At 36.1% G+C, this 18,074-nt stretch overlaps 1 protein-coding gene across 1 annotated transcript in view; it reads right to left on the reverse strand.

Annotated features, from left to right (window-relative positions):
• Positions 1-491: 491 nt before the first annotated feature.
• HPGD (15-hydroxyprostaglandin dehydrogenase) overlaps positions 492-18,074 on the reverse strand; it is a 34,770-nt gene continuing 17,187 nt past the window's right edge. Inside the window, exons 5-7 of the mRNA XM_055112013.3 lie at positions 5,860-5,936; positions 3,465-3,628; positions 492-2,408 (exon numbers count right to left, since the gene is read on the reverse strand). Coding sequence (XP_054967988.1) covers positions 2,270-2,408; positions 3,465-3,628; positions 5,860-5,936 — 380 coding nt within the window. The 3' untranslated portion in view covers positions 492-2,269. The remainder of the gene's footprint in view (positions 2,409-3,464; positions 3,629-5,859; positions 5,937-18,074) is intronic.

The raw sequence follows: 18,074 nt of genomic DNA on the forward strand, positions 1-18,074 counted from the left end.
CATGTGAAAGAGCTGCCTAGAAGGGACACTAACAAGAGAAAAGGAGATGGAGACCTTATGACAGCAACTGTGACCCTGGATCCAATCACCTTTTCCTATGCACCAATAAATTTCCCTTTTGAAATTCTAATTTAAGAAAAACCATCTGATGATGTTTAGTATGTGAAATACCTTGAATTTTTTTCAAAATTTGCATTCTCAGATCTCTTCAGTATGCTAAATTTATAGAGAGCAAAAGGAGAAATTGTCATATAATCACTTGAATGTTAAATGATATTACAAGTGTCTAAATTTATTTTTACATGAGAAAATAAAATTTGTAGGACACTTCAATGTCATTGTCAAGTCTTGACCTTTTTCTCAATGTCTACGTATTTCTAGTGTTGCTGTTCTGAGAGTACCAACTTCATTTTACTAAGAAAAACACATTGGAAAAATATATATACCATTTACATTAGGATATTCACTGAAAAATACAAGAAACCAAGGTCCCCCTCCCCTAACTTCCGTTTAATTATTTTCTCAATCAGTATACACCAGAGATATCATATAACCATATGAATTTATTTAGAGCTACCTATAGAAGGTAAGATTTAAAGTAAGTCTTTAACTTATGTAACTCACATTTTTCAATTCTACTTGATATTTGATTTTAAATGTCTACATAATTTATTGATTTGAAAAAATTAATTCAAAGCAGAATGTATATTGAAGGCTACTAGTCCAAAAAATTGTCCATAAATGAAAAGGTTATACTATTTACACGACAGAGGAAAAATACAGAAGATAAGTGATACTGGGCAAACCGACATCATTTACTGATTGGTCACTGCCAGAACATACAAACAAGCTTATGCCTGATTACAGTTTATCTCTGTCAGATGTTCATTGATGTTCACTACTTTGTCTTTAATACATTATATGAAAATCTAGACCAGAGTTATTAATATTCACATTACTCCTTAAAAGTGAAGGCAATTGTTTTCTATAGCAGAATTAAAATAGGGCAAGATATGACAACATTCCAGTACTTCTAGGAAATCCATATCAATCTCACGTGGAAAGATTTTGCTTCAAGCTGGGAGGTCTGGAGTTAGCAGACAGGATGAGTCACTTATACGATATTTTTTTGAGAAAACGACTGATTTGGAAATCTTGTGCTTTCACTGTTACTAGTGTTAATTACTGCTTGCAAAGAGTGTTACCCAAAGCAGGTGTATTTAATGATTCTTAAGATAGCTGACAACAAAAAAAGCAAAACCTCACAGCTATTTTTATGTCTGTGTTGTTATGAGTTTCAGCATGGGTACAAAAACATTTACAGTTGTGGCTGTGGCAAAATTGGTTTCGTTTCCTTGATAGCTATACATAGAAGACTAAGTAATTTATGGAGATCAGAATAAAAAAGTTTTATTGAAGGGTAGGCACTTTTGAAATTTGGACAAGTCAATAAAGAAGTAATTTGAAAAAAATATTACATTTGCATTTTTTTCTTGTTGAGCATCTTAAATATAATATTTTTGGAGTACTAACTATTCTTTATTGCTGTAACTGTTAAAAGTTTAATTCCTGAGATTTTTGGAGTCGGTAAAAGTTCTTAAAGTGAGCAGAGGAAAGAAATGTCTTTCCCAGATAGGAGGCTGAACTGTGAATCAACAGTATCAATCAGTTACTTTCTGTCATTTTTCCATACAGCAGTTTTCATCTGGGATATGTTTACACTGTAGTTTATTCCTTGACTGCCCCCAAAATATACTACTCTAAGAAGCTCTTGGAAGAACTGAAATGTTCAGTTGAAAGATGGTATATAAGTAGAAATTATTATTGTGAAATATTTGTCATTGTTAAGTAGCTTTCCTCTTTTAAAGTATGAACTTGTATGTGAGTGTTTTACATCTGGTTTGATTTAAATAACAATTCAAGTATCTCCTTTAAAATGATGTTCTGAAGAACATTAATATTTATGAAGCACAGATATACATACACTTTCTGAAAGGCAGAATATTGAATATTCCTTGAAAATCATTTGTTTTGATCATTTTTTAGACTATCAAGATTACAACCTAGCCTTTGGTCCACATCACATTTTTAATAGTTCATAACTTTTTATCCATATACTTAACTAAAAATTTAGAAAACGTTTATCACCAAGTGCATGAAGGAAAACTTCAAACTGTAACATTTCATTTAAAAGCTATATTCAAATGAAGATAGGATCTGAATATAAGCTATTGTGCTTATTTTCAGCTATGGCTAACACATAAGCTGTTCATTGGGTTTTTGCTTGAAATGGAGTTGCATCATAGTCTTGAAAATGAATTCCCTTAGAAGTTGTGATCTTCATAATAGCACCATTTAAAGCATCATCTTCAATGAGTGTTATCAATCCATTGGCAATCAATGGTGGGCTAAAAATAAAGAAAACAGTATTTTGAAATGAAAGAATGAGGCATATTACCACTTCATTTTAAGATATTTTCTGAAGAATCTATTAAGTTGAACATGTTATAGGGAAATGTGTGTCATTAAACTATTGCTACTTCCAATTTTTATTTAATTCCATATTAGATATCTAGATTAGATATCTTATTTATCTAATTTATTCAATTAGATTTCTTTCAATTGGATATTAACTAAATTATTTGATAAATTTAGCTGTAACCTTCCATCATTTTAGCAGGAGGAATTCATACTCATTATTTTCACTGAGCAAATGATCATTTTCTCATCTTTATTGTGTCAGTAGATCTTAGACTTACCAGATATAGATGTTATTAGTGTAGAAATATGATTGATAACAGCTAGCGTTTCCTGAAAATTTTATTTTTTACCAGTTACCGTTTTAAGTACCTTGTATGTATCATTTTATTTAAGTTTTTCAAAGACCCTAAGTCTGTTGTATTATCTCTATTTTATATGTGAGAAAATTGAAGCATCTAGAGGTATGATGGGTAAGTTCATGGTTTGTGGTAGAGCCAAGATTTGATCTCAGGTCTGATTCCTTCAACATGATAACTACGATTCGTGAAATCCTCAGTTGCTCGAATTCAGACATAATTCACTGAGAAAGTATGTGTCCATGTATGTGTGTGTATCAACTATTTCTTATAAAAGTGGTTGAAGTCATGGAAACTTGCAATATTTCACAGCCTATATTTGAATATTGCTTGGAATTTAGGCAGAGAAGGTATCATTGCCTTCAAAGGTGACTAAATATCAACTTTATGACTGAAGGTAGTAATGAAGCATTTTACATATTTCAAAGTAACATTCATAATGTATAAACTTACATTCTATTTATAAACCCAGAAAAATATATTTTCTCCCAGAGAGTTTGCCAAACCAAAAGTTTGAAGCTTGTGTTCATTTCTCAACTGTATAAGCTTATTTCTTCCCTTTTTATAGCTTGTCTAAATAATACTTTGCTTCATCATTTAAAAGAAAATAGATATAGTTTTACTTACTCCAAAATTCCATAGTATTTAATCATATCCTTGATATGATCCTTATATTCTATATATTGTCCCATGTTTTCTTCTTTTTCAATTGATTCAAGGATGGCTGTGTTAACAAAGCCTGGACAAATGGCATTCAGTCTCACACCACTGTTCATAAGATTAGCAGCCAACTGCCAATTAGAAGGTTGTAGGTTTCAGCAGTTTCATAAACATATAGCACAGGACAAACTGATCATTAAAGCATCTTACAATTTTCTGATGTAAAAAATACTAATTAGATATCCTCCCAGCTATGTAACAATGACTGGTAAATAGATAGTAAAATAACACATACATAAAGTATTGTATTAATTCCTGAAAGTCTCACCTAATTAATTTTTTTAAAAATCAGTATTACTGGACAACTCCTGGAAACAATTATGTAAGCTTCTCTTATCTACTGAACTCTGCAGGAGCCTGAAGCTAAGCAGCTGAGACTTAGAATTGATATCCCAAGTGTTATTTCAAATATGGTGGTTGTATAACAAATAATACTTAATTAAAAAGACTTTTAGTGAAAATGTTTAGAACTTTGATTCTAAAGACACTCTTAATAATCTGTCCTATCTGGAAGACAATTTAAGTATTTTCAGACTAACATTATTTGGCTTAATTTACAAACTACTGATTTTATTTGCAATTATTAAAAATTAGTCAATTCTCATTATTCATGGATTACATATAAACAAATTTGTTAAATTTGCTTGCTAAAATTTACTTGTAACCCTGGAAATCAATACTTGTGGAGCATTTGTAGTTATTTGTGGACATGCACAGGGCAGTGAGATATTTGAGTCACCGATGTGCATGTTCCTGCTGAGGTCAAGTAAGACTATACTCTGTCGTGCCATGTTTTTCTAATTTTGTGCTTTTTTATTGGTGATTCTGCTGTTTAAAATGGCTGCCAAACCCACTGCAGAAGTGCTGTGTAGTGTTCTTTAGTGTAAGAAGACTGATGTCCTGTACAGAAAATATTTGTGTTAGATAAATTTTGATCAGGCATGAGTAATAAGTGCTTTAGTAATGAGTTCAATGTTCATACAACATATGATAAATAAGGTTCTTTAAACAGGAATACACATAAAATAAGGTTATGTATTGACTGGTTGATTGGAGTTTTGTGACCAGAGGCTTTCAGGAACTTAACCCTCTATTTCCCCTAAAAGCAATGGTTCAGTAGTCACTAATGTAGTGTTTGTAAGTGACTTCATGGAATGTAACTACCATGCATACTGAGAATTGACTGTAGAAGTTTCCAGTCTTGTAATTTTAAATATAAAATTTCTGGTCTTTCAGGTTTACTTTGCTTTGTAAGAGAGCTTTATGTGTTTATAAGAAGTCTGTCTGAAGATTATGTCTTTGCAAATTAAGCAATAATTTCCAATCAATTTAAGAGTGTGAGAACTACTTATCTTCCATTTTGACTGAACAGTTAACATTTGTGCATCTCTTTTCTCTGTCTCCTACTAATTCTTTGATTACTAATATTTTTCTCTTCATCTCTCTAGCTGCTCTCTTTGTCTCTCCTAGATGAACCACCCAGAGACCCCCTACAACTGTTCTTTCCGCTTTTACACTTGTCTTTTGTAACACAATTTGCAAAAGCAGACAGAATGGTCTTCTTAAAAAGGAAATCTGATCTTATCACTCCTGTGTGTAAAAGCCCCATGGATGGTTGCCCTTGAAATAAAATCCAAGCTCACAACAGTGGCCCATAGCTGCTTTTGGTCTAGCTCCTGTGCTGGTGTCTTGAGTCATACCTCAAACTACATTCCCTTTGCTTGCCAGGCCCCTTTCAAGCCGCTCTTTTGTGAGTTATAAAAAGGCAGGCATTCTCACCTCATGCTGTCAATGCATGTGATCAATTAGGTCTAAAGTATTTTTCTAAGGTCTGTGCACCTTTCACCCTAGGCCTCCATGGAGACATTATCCTTGACCACTCTATCAAGTAAATGCCTGGCCCCACCCCTCCTTCCAGCTCCATGTTCTCACTCATTTTCATCGTATCTCTGGTGACAAATAATGGCTGGGGCCTATTGCATCTTGCATTTCAGAAAAGCTGAAGTTAATAATATTTCCATTTGGGGTCATTTTTGGAAATAAGTACTATCTCCCCATTACTTATCCTTAATACATTTTTTTAAAATAACACATCTGTATTTAGAATCCACTTCATTTAAAAATGATCTATTATTTATTTGGTTCTTTATGTGATCTGATAACTTTTTATAATTGAGATGGAGGTATGTCATTTTTCCACCTTTCATCCAAGTGATTTCTCAAGTGATTCCTCTCTACAGAATTCATGTTTTATAAATGTGTACAAAGAGAAAATGAGATATGACGGTTGTTGTAGCCTCACCGCTGCTGAGCGTGTGAATCCAACTATGCCATGCTTTGAAGCACAATAAACCGGCTGCTGTGCAACGGGCATGAGTCCTGAAACAAACAAATACAACATTTAAATGCTTTGATGAAAAAATAAGTAGACTATACCCAATAATGAAAATGCAAATGAATATTTTGTGATAATTTCAATTTAAGATGAATCTGAATAACACAGTAACATAAAACCAGATAGCTTTGTGAAACTCAGTAGCCTAAGTGTAGTTTATTTGCTCCATGACCCATGCCATCCAGAATTTGTACTAGCTAAGTTACACAGAGATACAGCCAAGAGTTATATGTGTTTTTCTGCCTCCCCAGGCCTTCTGGAAAGTCAAGGAAAGTAAATGGTATCTAAAACACAAAGAAAATCATCTTTAAAGTCAGTAAATTACCACCTAAGTTTCCATTTTTAAGTCTGGATTTTAAAAAGTATATATTCTACATTTTTAAAGCTTCCTAATGGCTGAAGGAATTTGAATCTTCAGAGAGTCTTGGAGATTATTAGTCTTCACTACAAATTAGTATGCAATTTCCTGTCACCAATCTGTCTTGAACAATGCCTCCAAAAGTGTAAGAAAATTAAAAGTTAACTTCTTTTTATTTGATCTATTGTAGATGCCTAGATCTTTTTGTCCTATGACTTAGGAAGACAGAAATAAACATTTGTGGTCCTATTTTATTTCCTTTCATAATTATGTAGTCAACTATGAAATTCAATCAATTACAGAATGTTTTATTTTGTAATTTTCCACATATGCACAACAGTAACTGATTAAATTCACGGTCTGGAGAGAAAAAGCAGTATTATAGCATATACCTATAGCATCTCTTCTCCCCCAACTCCAGCCTAGCTCAGCTCTCCAAAAAGACACAAAACAACAACAATAAAAACCTATTTTACTGTAGTAACTATTATTATCAAGCTTATTTCTCATAATTGTTAATTATCTAATCAGCAATCAAATTGAACCGGAGTCATTCTTGTATTTGTTTTTAACTAATTTGGATTAACTTGTTTTAATGCTTTTTAAGTTTGTGACTTCTCTGAGTCAAGTAACAGTGATCCCTGATTATTATACTATATTTAATATCAAATGTAATGCTAATAATACCAAATTATTCTGCTGAGACATGCTCATCTCCACCCAGCTAACTATTCCCAGAATGCCACCAATCATTTGAGGGTGTTGGGCCAAAGTTCAGCAATAAATGCAGACCATAACCACTCCCTGGGTGCCTGCCAGGTTTCAATTTATAAAGTATGTTTGCACAAGGGCAGTTTAAATCCCTGAGGATGGTAGATCACACCTAGTGTGTCCACTCAATGATTTCAAAGTATTGTTAATATGTTGCTTCTCTTGTCATTGTTGTTGTTAAGTAAAATGTGTAAGTTAATTAAGTTTGTCAGTGTCAGTCAACAAGAATTTATGATGTTTCCACAGGCTACATAGGTATACTAGGAGTGGAAGATAAAGGGAATAAAAAAGTATAACCAGGAGTTGCTGCTTCTGGTTCTTGTTAGTCCCTGCTTTACCCATTCCTTAAATGTTTATGAGACAAAGGCAGTGGTTTCAGGACAATGTTCATATATAGCAGGAAATGCAGCATGAACCTTAATCAGAGATAAACTAGTTCACACAGCCGCAAGAACTACAAAGACATTGTTCATAAGAGTTGTCAAAGATGAATTTGAAATGAATTTTTGTTACATATGCAGAGGTGATGAACTTTGGAACCCTAGCTAGTTCAAGGTGTCATAGAGGCAAAAGAAATATACTGCTTTGTGGGTTCTGGTAATAAGCAAAGACAACATACATACTTTCCTTAAAGGTAGATTCGTAAATGCAACTGGAATGTGAAAGAAATTGCTTGCAGTTTTTAAATGGCAGTTGGTTTTATGAATCTTGTAACATTCTAATCACATTTTCACTGCTATTCTGCAAAATGTTTACCCTTGCATTGCTTTCACTTTCTTTTCTTTCTTTTTCTTTCTTTCTTTTTTTTTTTTTTTTTGAGACAGAGTCTCGCTCTATCAACAGACTGGAGTGCAGTGGCCTGATCTCTGTTCACTGCAACTTCTGCCTCCTGGGTTCAAGGGATTCTCCTGCCTCAGCCTCCCAAGTAGCTGGAACTACAGGTATGCGCCACCATGCCCAGCTAATTTTTGTATTTTTAGTAGAGATGGGGTTTCACCATGTTGGCCAGGATGGTCTCGATTTCCTGACCTCATGATCCACCTGCCTTGGCCTCCCAAAGTGCTGGGATTACAGGCATGAGCCACCAGGCCCGGCCTCACTTTCTCTCTCTCTCTTTCTCTCTCTCTCTCTCTCTTCCCCCCGCCCCATACCTTCCCTCCCTTCCTTTCTGCCCCCTTCTCTCTCTTTTGAGACAGAGTCTAGCTCTATTGCCCAGGCTGGAGTGCAGTGGCAGGACCATGGCTTACTGAAGCCTTGACCTACTTGGCTCAAGCAATCCTCCCATCTCAGTCTCCTGAGTAGCTGGGACTGCAGGCATTTGCCACTACGCCCGGCTAATTTTTGTATGTTTGGTAGAGATAGGATTTCACCATGTTGCCTAGCTGATCTTGAACTCCTGAGCTCAAGCAATACACCTGCCTTGGCCTCCCAAAGTGCTGGGATTACAGGCCTGAGCCACAGCACTGGCCCCTCACTTTTTAGTATTAGATGAAAGCCTACACAAATCAATTTCAGACATTCAGAAACCAAGTTTCCTTTTTTCATTTTTTTTTTTACAGCTTCATGGAGATCTAATTGACATACAATAAAACTGCATGTATTGAAAGTATACAGTTTGATAAGTTTTGACATATCTATATACCAATGAAACCATGACCAGTCAAGATAATGAACATGTCCATCACCCTAAAAGTTTCCTTGTGCCCCTTGGTAATCCCTTTCTGCTGCCCCTCTCCTCCCCACAGGCAACCACTGATCTGCTTTGTGTTACTATACTTTGCATTTTCTAAAATTTATATAATGTAATCATATAGTATAAATTATATTGTTGTCTGACTTTTCACTCAGGATAACTGTTTTGAGATTCATCCATGTTGTAATGTGTAAGGAACATTCTATTTTTTTCAATTGTTTCATTTAGTCAAGTTGTTAATTGAACAGTTTTTTTTTTCTTTTTTTCCCTAATATAGGTAGATTTTAACTGGTGCTTCTTATGTTTTGAACAGGCAGGGTGGATTAGTGATTTGCAGTGCTTTCTCTCCAACTTGCAAACTGACTCTCAATGTAGAAATTTACTACCTATACTTCAGTTTGTTGCTTTGAAAATGAAGCCTAAATGGAGGGAGAAAAGCTCTTGTTGTTTTATTATTTTTGACAATGATTTTAGTTGGGGGTGGACATTTTTTAGGAATCCAACATTTTCTACTGCATCTGATTCATTTTTCTTCTGTAGGTATAGTATTATTGCTATTGTGGTGTAGCTTCAGGATTGGTTAACCATGCTTCCACTACTTACTGTAGGCCCACAACACCAACATAGATTTTGTTTCCATGTGCTTCAAATAAAAATTGTGTTCTGGGGCTGGTAATAAGGGTCAGCTCATAGAGTTAGACTAAGTGTGCACGGTATGACTCTGGGGACACAATTTACAAGGTAGTTGGTGTAAACTATGCCCCTTATGTTCCTACAATTTACAACCTGCACAACTATACATGGTAGTCATCTCTTGGAGAGGAGGTGACTGAGCAAAAGGACAGAATAAACCAGCACAGGTAGGAAGAGAAGCAATTAAGTGTTGTGTAACAGAAATTAAGGATGAAAGTATTTTAAGAGACTTAAAATGGTCACTGATATCAAGTGCAGAAACAGAATCACTCTGAGATATAAACATATCTCAGTTATTACCCATCTAAAAATAATACTTCTTTTTTCTCCAGCTACCACCTTGTTTCTCTTTCCAATGGAAAGTCCTCAGAAGAGTTATTATATGCCTTGCATTGTCTCCACTTTCTTGACCTCCTATTTGCTCTACAACTCATTCCAATCAGGCTTTCATCTGATCACTCCAGTCAAACAGATCTTATGGAGGTTGCCAATGAGCAACGGCTTGCTAAGGCTAAATCTCTGTCTCATTTTCCTTGATCCCTTCCTCAGCAGCAACTAGCACAGCCATGCTTTCCTTGAAACATCTCCTTCTCCAGGCTGGTCTCCTATCTCACATTCACTGGCAGCTTCTTCTTCATGTCTTTGGCTGGCTCCTCTTCCTTGACTAGACCCATAAACATGCTGGAAAACTCCAGAGATATACCTGGTCCTCTTTGCTTTTCTATGAACACTCTTTCCCTACATGATTTTATTCACTCCTGAGGATAAAAATTAATTCTCTCAATTTGTCTCTCTCAATCTTTTGTATGACACACACACATACACACACACACATACACACACACACATACACATACACACAAACACACTCAAATTTAAAATACTTATCTCAAGCCAAGACCTCTTACTCTGCCTTGAACTCTAGAGAGGGAGCCTTGGGTTACTTCTTGTAATATTTCCTAGCAGTTTTCTCTCCTTAAACTATAGTGGGTGCTCAGTCTGGGCAACACAGTGAGACTCTGTCTCAAACAACAAACGAAAATGAAAATATGATAAATATCAGATGTTATAGGAAATTTCAAATTAAAACAATGAGATTCTACTACACACATTAGAATGGCTAAAATTTAAATGCTGAAGACACCAAATACTGATGAATATGTCAAGAAAGAAGAACTCTAATTCATTGCTGGTGTGAATGCAAAATGGCACAGCCACTTTGGAAGACAATTTGGCAATTTCTTTCAAAAGTAAACATGCAATACAATCCAACATTTAGTTCCTTGGCATTTACTCCAAGAACTGAAAACATGCTTGCACAAAAATCTGTGTGTGGATGCTTATAGCAGCTTTATTAATTGCCAAAACTTGGAAGCAACCTAGTGTCCTTTAGTAGTTGAATGAACAAATAAACTGTGGTATATTCAGATAATGGAATAATATTCAACTCTAACAAAGGGCTATCAAGCCATGAAAAGATATGGAGGAAACGTAAATGCATATTACTAAGTGAAAGAAGCCAACCTGAAAAGGCTACATACTGTATGATTCTAACTATATGACATCTGGAAAAGGCAAAACTATGGAGACAGTTGAAAGATCAGTGGTTACCAGGAGCTGATGGGAGGAAGGGATGAACAGGTGGAGAACAGGGTTTTTAGGGTAGTAAACCACTCTGTTTGATATTATAGTGGTAGATATATGTTATTATACCTTTGTTCAAACCTACAGACTGTATAACATCAAGAGTAAACCAGACGAAACACCTCAAATAATTATTTTATTGACCTATTTATCGGTTCATCCACATTGTACTTTTTAATGAAAATGTATCTTTTGCACTAAAATGCCACAAATCTGGTATAGTGTCCTAACTTGGTTTGATTTCTGAACCTTGGCAAACTGGACTGTTTCTAATCCTAAATCAACAGGCTCTACAGAAGTAAATTCACATAAGAACTATGTGTTTAGTTCCTTTTAAATGCAAAGTATAATGAAGTAATATTTTAAATATACTCAATTGAAATGTGTAAAACCAATGGGAGGAACCCTGTTGCAGGACGAAGGTGGAATTTTACCGGTTGAAGAGCCAGATACCAGTATAATGACTATAGGACCAGTTACTGTAATGAATATGGGTTTTTTTTAATCTTGCCAATTAATTCTCAAAATTAGGGAGCACATGGAAATATTCTGTCACAACATTAAGTTGCTATTAAGAATAGCAACAACAATAAAACAAAGGATTGTGACCATGTGAGAGCAGTCTCTGCTTTTAAAGAAATGGCATTTTGTTTAACATTGTGAGAAATCCTGTGTGCTTAAAAATAGATACCTTATATTAAAATAGTTAAGAAGAGTATTTTTCAGTACCTCTGATAGGCCCACCATTGTGCAAGTTTATTTATAGAAATACACAATGGCTCTTTTTAAAATATACCAAGTATAATTAGTAGCAGATTTATGTCTGTCATAACTGTAAAGTTACAGAAAAAAAAAATCAGTAGAGGGAGAAATTCTACCCACAAAACAAAGAAATATTTTCTAAAACCACTCAGGATAATAACAGTAAACAATTAGACTGACGAGATAATATATATAGCATTTAAAATACCTGAAAGCATTTAAAATATCTGAAAATTACATGTGTACTAATAGAACAAAGAAAGTCATTCAGAAAAATAAAATGTAAATTCCATCTCTACATTAGTTCTTCTATTCTTCATAATCTTTCTACCCATATTTACAAAAGCCAGTTTTAATCATTTCACAGAAGGTAAAAAAGCTCAAAAAGATTTTTTTGCAAAAACAGAAACCTCCTCAGACAGGGCAGTCATACTAAATCCGCAAACAGGATTTGCTTTTAAGGAGAGAGAAACCATGTAAAATGGACTATATAAAAATGCTGAAAATTCAACTTAGGGAAATAAATTGTGAATCTAAGGATGCTGATCCTCGTATGATAACCTGGAGTTCTGTAACTACGCTAAAAAAGCAGGAATCTAAAGCTGTCACATTTTCTTTACAACCAACAACAACAAAAAAATGTGTACCCGTCTGTCTGTTTTAACCACCACTTCTCCAACTTGAAGAAAAAAGGGAGAACTAGCAAGAAATATTTATCTATGATTCGTGCATACACCTGACCAAAGTAACTGGTGAACTTCCTCATTTGTGATTTTCCACATAATGGAACACCTTATCTGATGGCTGTTTTTTTTCTCATTCTTATGGGTGCCATTAAGTTATGCTTTAGAGTGTGACACGACATTAAAAAGTGACACATGCGGCCGGGCGTGGTGGCTCACGCCTGTAATCCCAGCACTTTGGGAGGCCGAGGTGGGCGGATCACGAGGTCAGGAGATGGAGTCCATCCTGGCTAACACGGTGAAACCCCGTCTCTACTAAAAATACAAAAAATTAGCCAGGCGTGGTGGCAGGCGCCTGTAGTCTCAGCTGCTCAGGAGGCTAAGGCAGGAGAATGGCGTGAACCCGTAAGGCGGAGCTTGCAGTGAGCCGAGATCGCGCCACTGCAGTCCGGCCTGGGCGACAGAGCGAGACTCCGTCTCAAAAAAAAAAAAAAAAAAAAAAAAGTGACACATGCTTTCATAAAACCACTATATATTCTATAACAAAAATCTTCCCAGAAAGATATGTTTAATAGCAATTCCTAGTGACTCAGACAGTTGCTACTAGTGTTCAGTCATTGCCTAGGCTGTGGTCAGAGGAAACTGACAGAAGCTCCCTTACCCATTCAAAGAATATCCATCCCTATGCATACTAGTGGCTGGCTTCTTAAAGTGTGGTTCAAGGAGCGGTATCACCTGGGAGCACAATTTCAGGAGCCATCTCTGTCCTACCGAAATCAGAATCTGCATCTGACAAAGTCCCTAGACATATTAAATCTGAGAAGCACTGTTCTAGAAGACTATTCGTTTCTCAGTAGCCCTCTCATTCCTATGTTAAGAAACCTCAAATCTCTCATCTATCCTTCAAAATGCCTCATTTACAAATATTTAATCATTCCTACTGATTACTTCTACTATGTGTCTTTTTAACTATTTTAAGCCAAAAGAGAGCAAAATGGACTCCGCAGAGTCCATTTGGGAGAACTTTGCCAGCACTAAGCAGGAAGGGTGGCTCCCATACTCATGACAGTTGGCATCTGAGCACTTATGAATCACAGCATAGGAACAGTACATGCACTCTATGACACAGGCTAAAATGGAGCAAAATAAAATTGCTTTTATTACCACTGCTAATTCCCACATTCTTCAAGATCTGTTTGAGATTCATTGTTCAACTATAAATTGGAGATAATTAAATTGACCTCTATTGTAGAGACTTGTAAAAGTTAGATGTGGATGTCATAAAGCCAATAGTTTACCACAATGCCTGGAGCTTGGCAATTGCTCAATATGTGTTAGGCCTGCTTCCTTATCACGAGAGCAGTAGTAGAGGGTGGTGCCATGCGATTTTCTTACTTTTGGCCCAGAGATAGAAGAAGATGATCAATGTTTTATTTCACCTGGAATTTCTGGATATTCTAGTCCATTCTTCGGCTATTGGAGTCCCAAGGCCTTGCAACTTAAATATCATGCTTCTGGGTTTTTTGATTTTTTTTTTTTTTCTTTTGAGAGACAAGGTCTCACTATATTGCCCAGGCTGGAGTGCAGTAGTGCAATCATAGCTCACTGCAGCTTTGAACTCCTGGGCTGAAGAAATCCTCCCACCTCAGCCTCCTGAGTAGCTAGGAACACAGGTGTGCACCACCACACCCAGCTAATTTTTAAAAATTTTTATACAGATGAGGTCTCATTCTGTTGCCCATGCTGGTCTCTAACTCCTGGCCTCAAGTGATCCTCCTGCCTTGGCCTCCCAAAGCATTGTGATTATAGGTGTGAGCCATGACACCTGGCCAATGCTTCTGTTTAAACAGTTTATGTCATGGAAATTATTTGGTTCTGTCATCTTGATAAGAGACACTGATATACAGCTCTTGGGGTAGAAACTTTGCCTAGTTACTTTAATATCTCCATTTCCCTTCTGCAAATGCTCAACATATGTTTGATTAAGTTGAATTTTTTATTTAAGGTAGTAATTTTAGCACTTCTACCTTAACACAAATTATGAGCTAATTATATTATTGTAGATAAAACTTATAGCACAAGCGGATATGCCACTGGGTTGTTACTTAAGACATGCTGAAAATTTTGTATGATTTTTAAATATTTTCTGGAGACTCCAATGTTTTGACTTCTGAGTAAATAAGACCCTCATGGTATCTCTCACAAAATGCTACTGAGTGACAGAGCATGTCCCCAGTGAACACCACAGCCTCACTAACTGAATATGTAGCAGGGTCGGTAGGTAGGCTCCTTTTCCTGTGACAATAACTTTTCCTTTCCCACAGTCTGAAGCAATTAAATACTTAAGAACTGTGCCTGTAATCCCAGCACTTCGGGAGGCTGAGGCAGGCAGATCACCTGAGGTCAGGAGTTCGATACCAGCCTGGCTAGCATGATGAAATCCCGTTTCTACTAAAAATACAAAAAAAAAAAAAAAAAGCCAGACATGGTGGTGTGCACCTGTAATCCCAGCTACTGGGGAGGCTGAGGCAGGAGAATTGCTTTAACCTGGGAGGTGTTGGTTGTAGTGAGCCGAGATCGCGCCATTGCACTCCAGCCTGGGTGACACGAGTGAAACTCTGTCTCAAAACAAACAAACAAACAAACAAACAAACAAACGGAGTGCATTTGACTCATGAGATGTTTTAATGGAGCATAGCTGTTTGATTATCTGCATTAAACCAGACTTCGTTCTTCTATTGTTCCTTCCAACTTTGTTTTAATAGTTCAGGATGGATGTGGCAAAATTAGTGTCTGTTTGTATATTATGTTTATAAATAAAAACTCGTATAGAAAAGTCCATGTGGGTTAACCACACTCAGAACAACTTGTGGAACTCCAGACTACAGCATACCCATCCCATAATCTGCTGAGGAATCATTGTCTACTTAACAACTCCTGTTTATTAAACCTATTAATTGCATTTGATACTCTGTCTGCGTCAGTGGTCATTACTCATTAACTTCTCTACTCAAACCAGTGTGCCAACTTAAGGTTTTACTGTGACAGTGAAGGACTCCACTGTATCCACGCTAGAGATCATGAGGATAGGCCCTGTTGAGTTGAATACTGAATATTACCCACAGCCATTCCTTCAATAGAGTAAGCAGTACAGAGAAAAACAGGAAAAAAAAATCTGTGAGGAAGCAAGGTTTGGAAAACACAGAGTAGGCAAATATTAGAAGTACTCTGATAACTCCTTAAAGATTATTTTTGTGCTCTCACCTCTTCCTACATGCTATGACTCAAGGGCATAAAATTGTTGATACCATTTCTGAGGGAATGATGAAGACGGAGGGGTCCTCTTTTGCCTTCTCCCATTATTACAATATCCTGAATTTTTATCAAACTAATTTCATTATGGGAAGAATTGGAGGCTGTCCGTTGGTGGATAAAATACAAGGCAATTCATTTGAAGGCTTTGTGAGTTGAAGGCATGTTAGTGGGAGCCCTGGATGGGAAAGGAAGTAGACTGTCCACATTGGCCAGTGGCAACGAGGAAACAGTATAAACACAAGAGGTGCAGAGGCTGGAATTACGAAGGGAGGGTGCCAAGGACAACTTCTGAAAATGGAGAGAGTAATAAGCCAAGCAGAGGGAACAATGACAAACTTAAGCTATTTAACCGTTTTACATAGTGTTGCCTTGTACATGTGGAGGAAAATCAGAGGGAGAAGCAGTTTGTAATGCAATATTATTCATTAAATTGTACCAGTGCCAGGAAAGTAATTTAAAACCAAAGCAATCTTATCACTGAATTTATATCAAGTCATCGTTTTCTCTGCATGAATAGAGAGAAATGCCCACACATGATTGCAAATGTTGTATCTGACATAGGTAAGAAGAGGATTAACACCCGGGGTTGGGGTGAGGTGGCGGTGAGCGGGATGACAAAGCAAGCTCCTAGCCAACAAAGCAAAGTGGACATCAAATTGCAAGCCTTAAACTGCTCTGCTCAATGGCATGTTTTGACTTGTGACACTGGTAAGCTCCCCAGATATTTTTAGGACTTTACTGGAAGTGTCAAATGGGGCAAAAGCTTAAGATTTCACTGAAGGTTATTAATGCAGCCATGAGATTAGAGCTGTGCCCATGAAGCCTGAAGAGACTAGCAAATTGCAAGGGTTTATTCAATTGAAACGATTTCAGTTGCTTTTACTTTTCTGTTAGGCTGGGATAAATACAGGTAGATTAACAAATAAATGCATAGATATTAGAGATAGATAAATAATCTAGTGGTTAAAATTCTAAGAAGACTTGTACCAGGCTATTTGCATGTGAATTCCAGCTCTGAGGCTTACTTGATGTATAAGCTTAGGCAAGATATTTCACACTTCTCCTGCCTTAGTTTCCTCATTTTCAAAACGGAAATTATAGAATTTACCTCCCAGGGTTGTTGTGAGGATTAAATGAGATAATGTACAGTGTTTAAAATGATATCAGGTAAACAGTGCTCAATAAATGATATTATATATTTGAATATTTTAATCAGATAAAAGGCAGTAATTCTACATTGTATTTCTTTATTCATGCTCTTTGGGGCAAGGAAGCACCCTCTTATGGTAAAGAATTTCTCCCAGATCGTCCTAAATTGTTCCAACTCTGAGGCTTTCAGCCTTGTAAAGAATGAAATCAGTGCCTCCAGTGACATAAAGGCCAGGGGCTCCCTGTAGAATATTCATGGTACTGACCCTCTTAGCTTTATAGAAAGAATACAGAGAATTATCAGTCTTGATCACAGCCCCAGGTTTTTAAATATTTAAACTTTTAAGAAAATACTAAATATCTCTTTTTAATTCTCCAGTCACTTGTTTTTTTCTTATGATTTTATTTCAAAATAGTATAGATTTAGCTTTGCCAATTTGCTTTTAGGGTTTCAGTCTCCCACAGCTTAACATTTGGCCCTCTCTGGAACACATATCCCTTTCAAATATTGCCCGTGCGCTCACCTTTTAAAGTATCATTAGAATTAAAATGTTATAATTTATAAGTAGTTGGTACCACTAGGAAAAAGAATCTGATTACCCTGAAAATTTTATAGAAATAGGTTTGTAATAGCTTTAGGGACATGATTTTGACTTTAAGCGACCCAGAAAATGAGATGCTAGTCTATTTTTGAGAACTTCTAAAGGAGATTTCTAAATCTCCTCTGGTGGCAGCTTTACAGTGATATAAAAGAACATTTGATAATCATTCCTAGAGGGATGAGACAAATGCTGAGAATCAGACAGAGGTTCAATCACAGGTACCTCCAAACCCAACTTCCCAAATCACTGGAGCTGAGATGCCAAGGTTGGGGTGGGGCGTGGGGCTGAAATTTCTATTCTGAAATCACCACATTAACTAAAACCAAACAGATAATTTTTAAAAGTCTCACTTTTTTGGACAAGATAGCTTAGATTTGCTGTCCATGTTGATCAGACTTCTTAAACTTCACAATTTCACTTGAACTATTGATTTTTTCCTAGAGTTTTAAAAA

This window comes from Pan paniscus, chromosome 3 (assembly GCF_029289425.2).
Source record: "Pan paniscus chromosome 3, NHGRI_mPanPan1-v2.0_pri, whole genome shotgun sequence".
In the NCBI taxonomy this organism is placed as follows: Eukaryota; Metazoa; Chordata; class Mammalia; order Primates; family Hominidae; genus Pan; species Pan paniscus.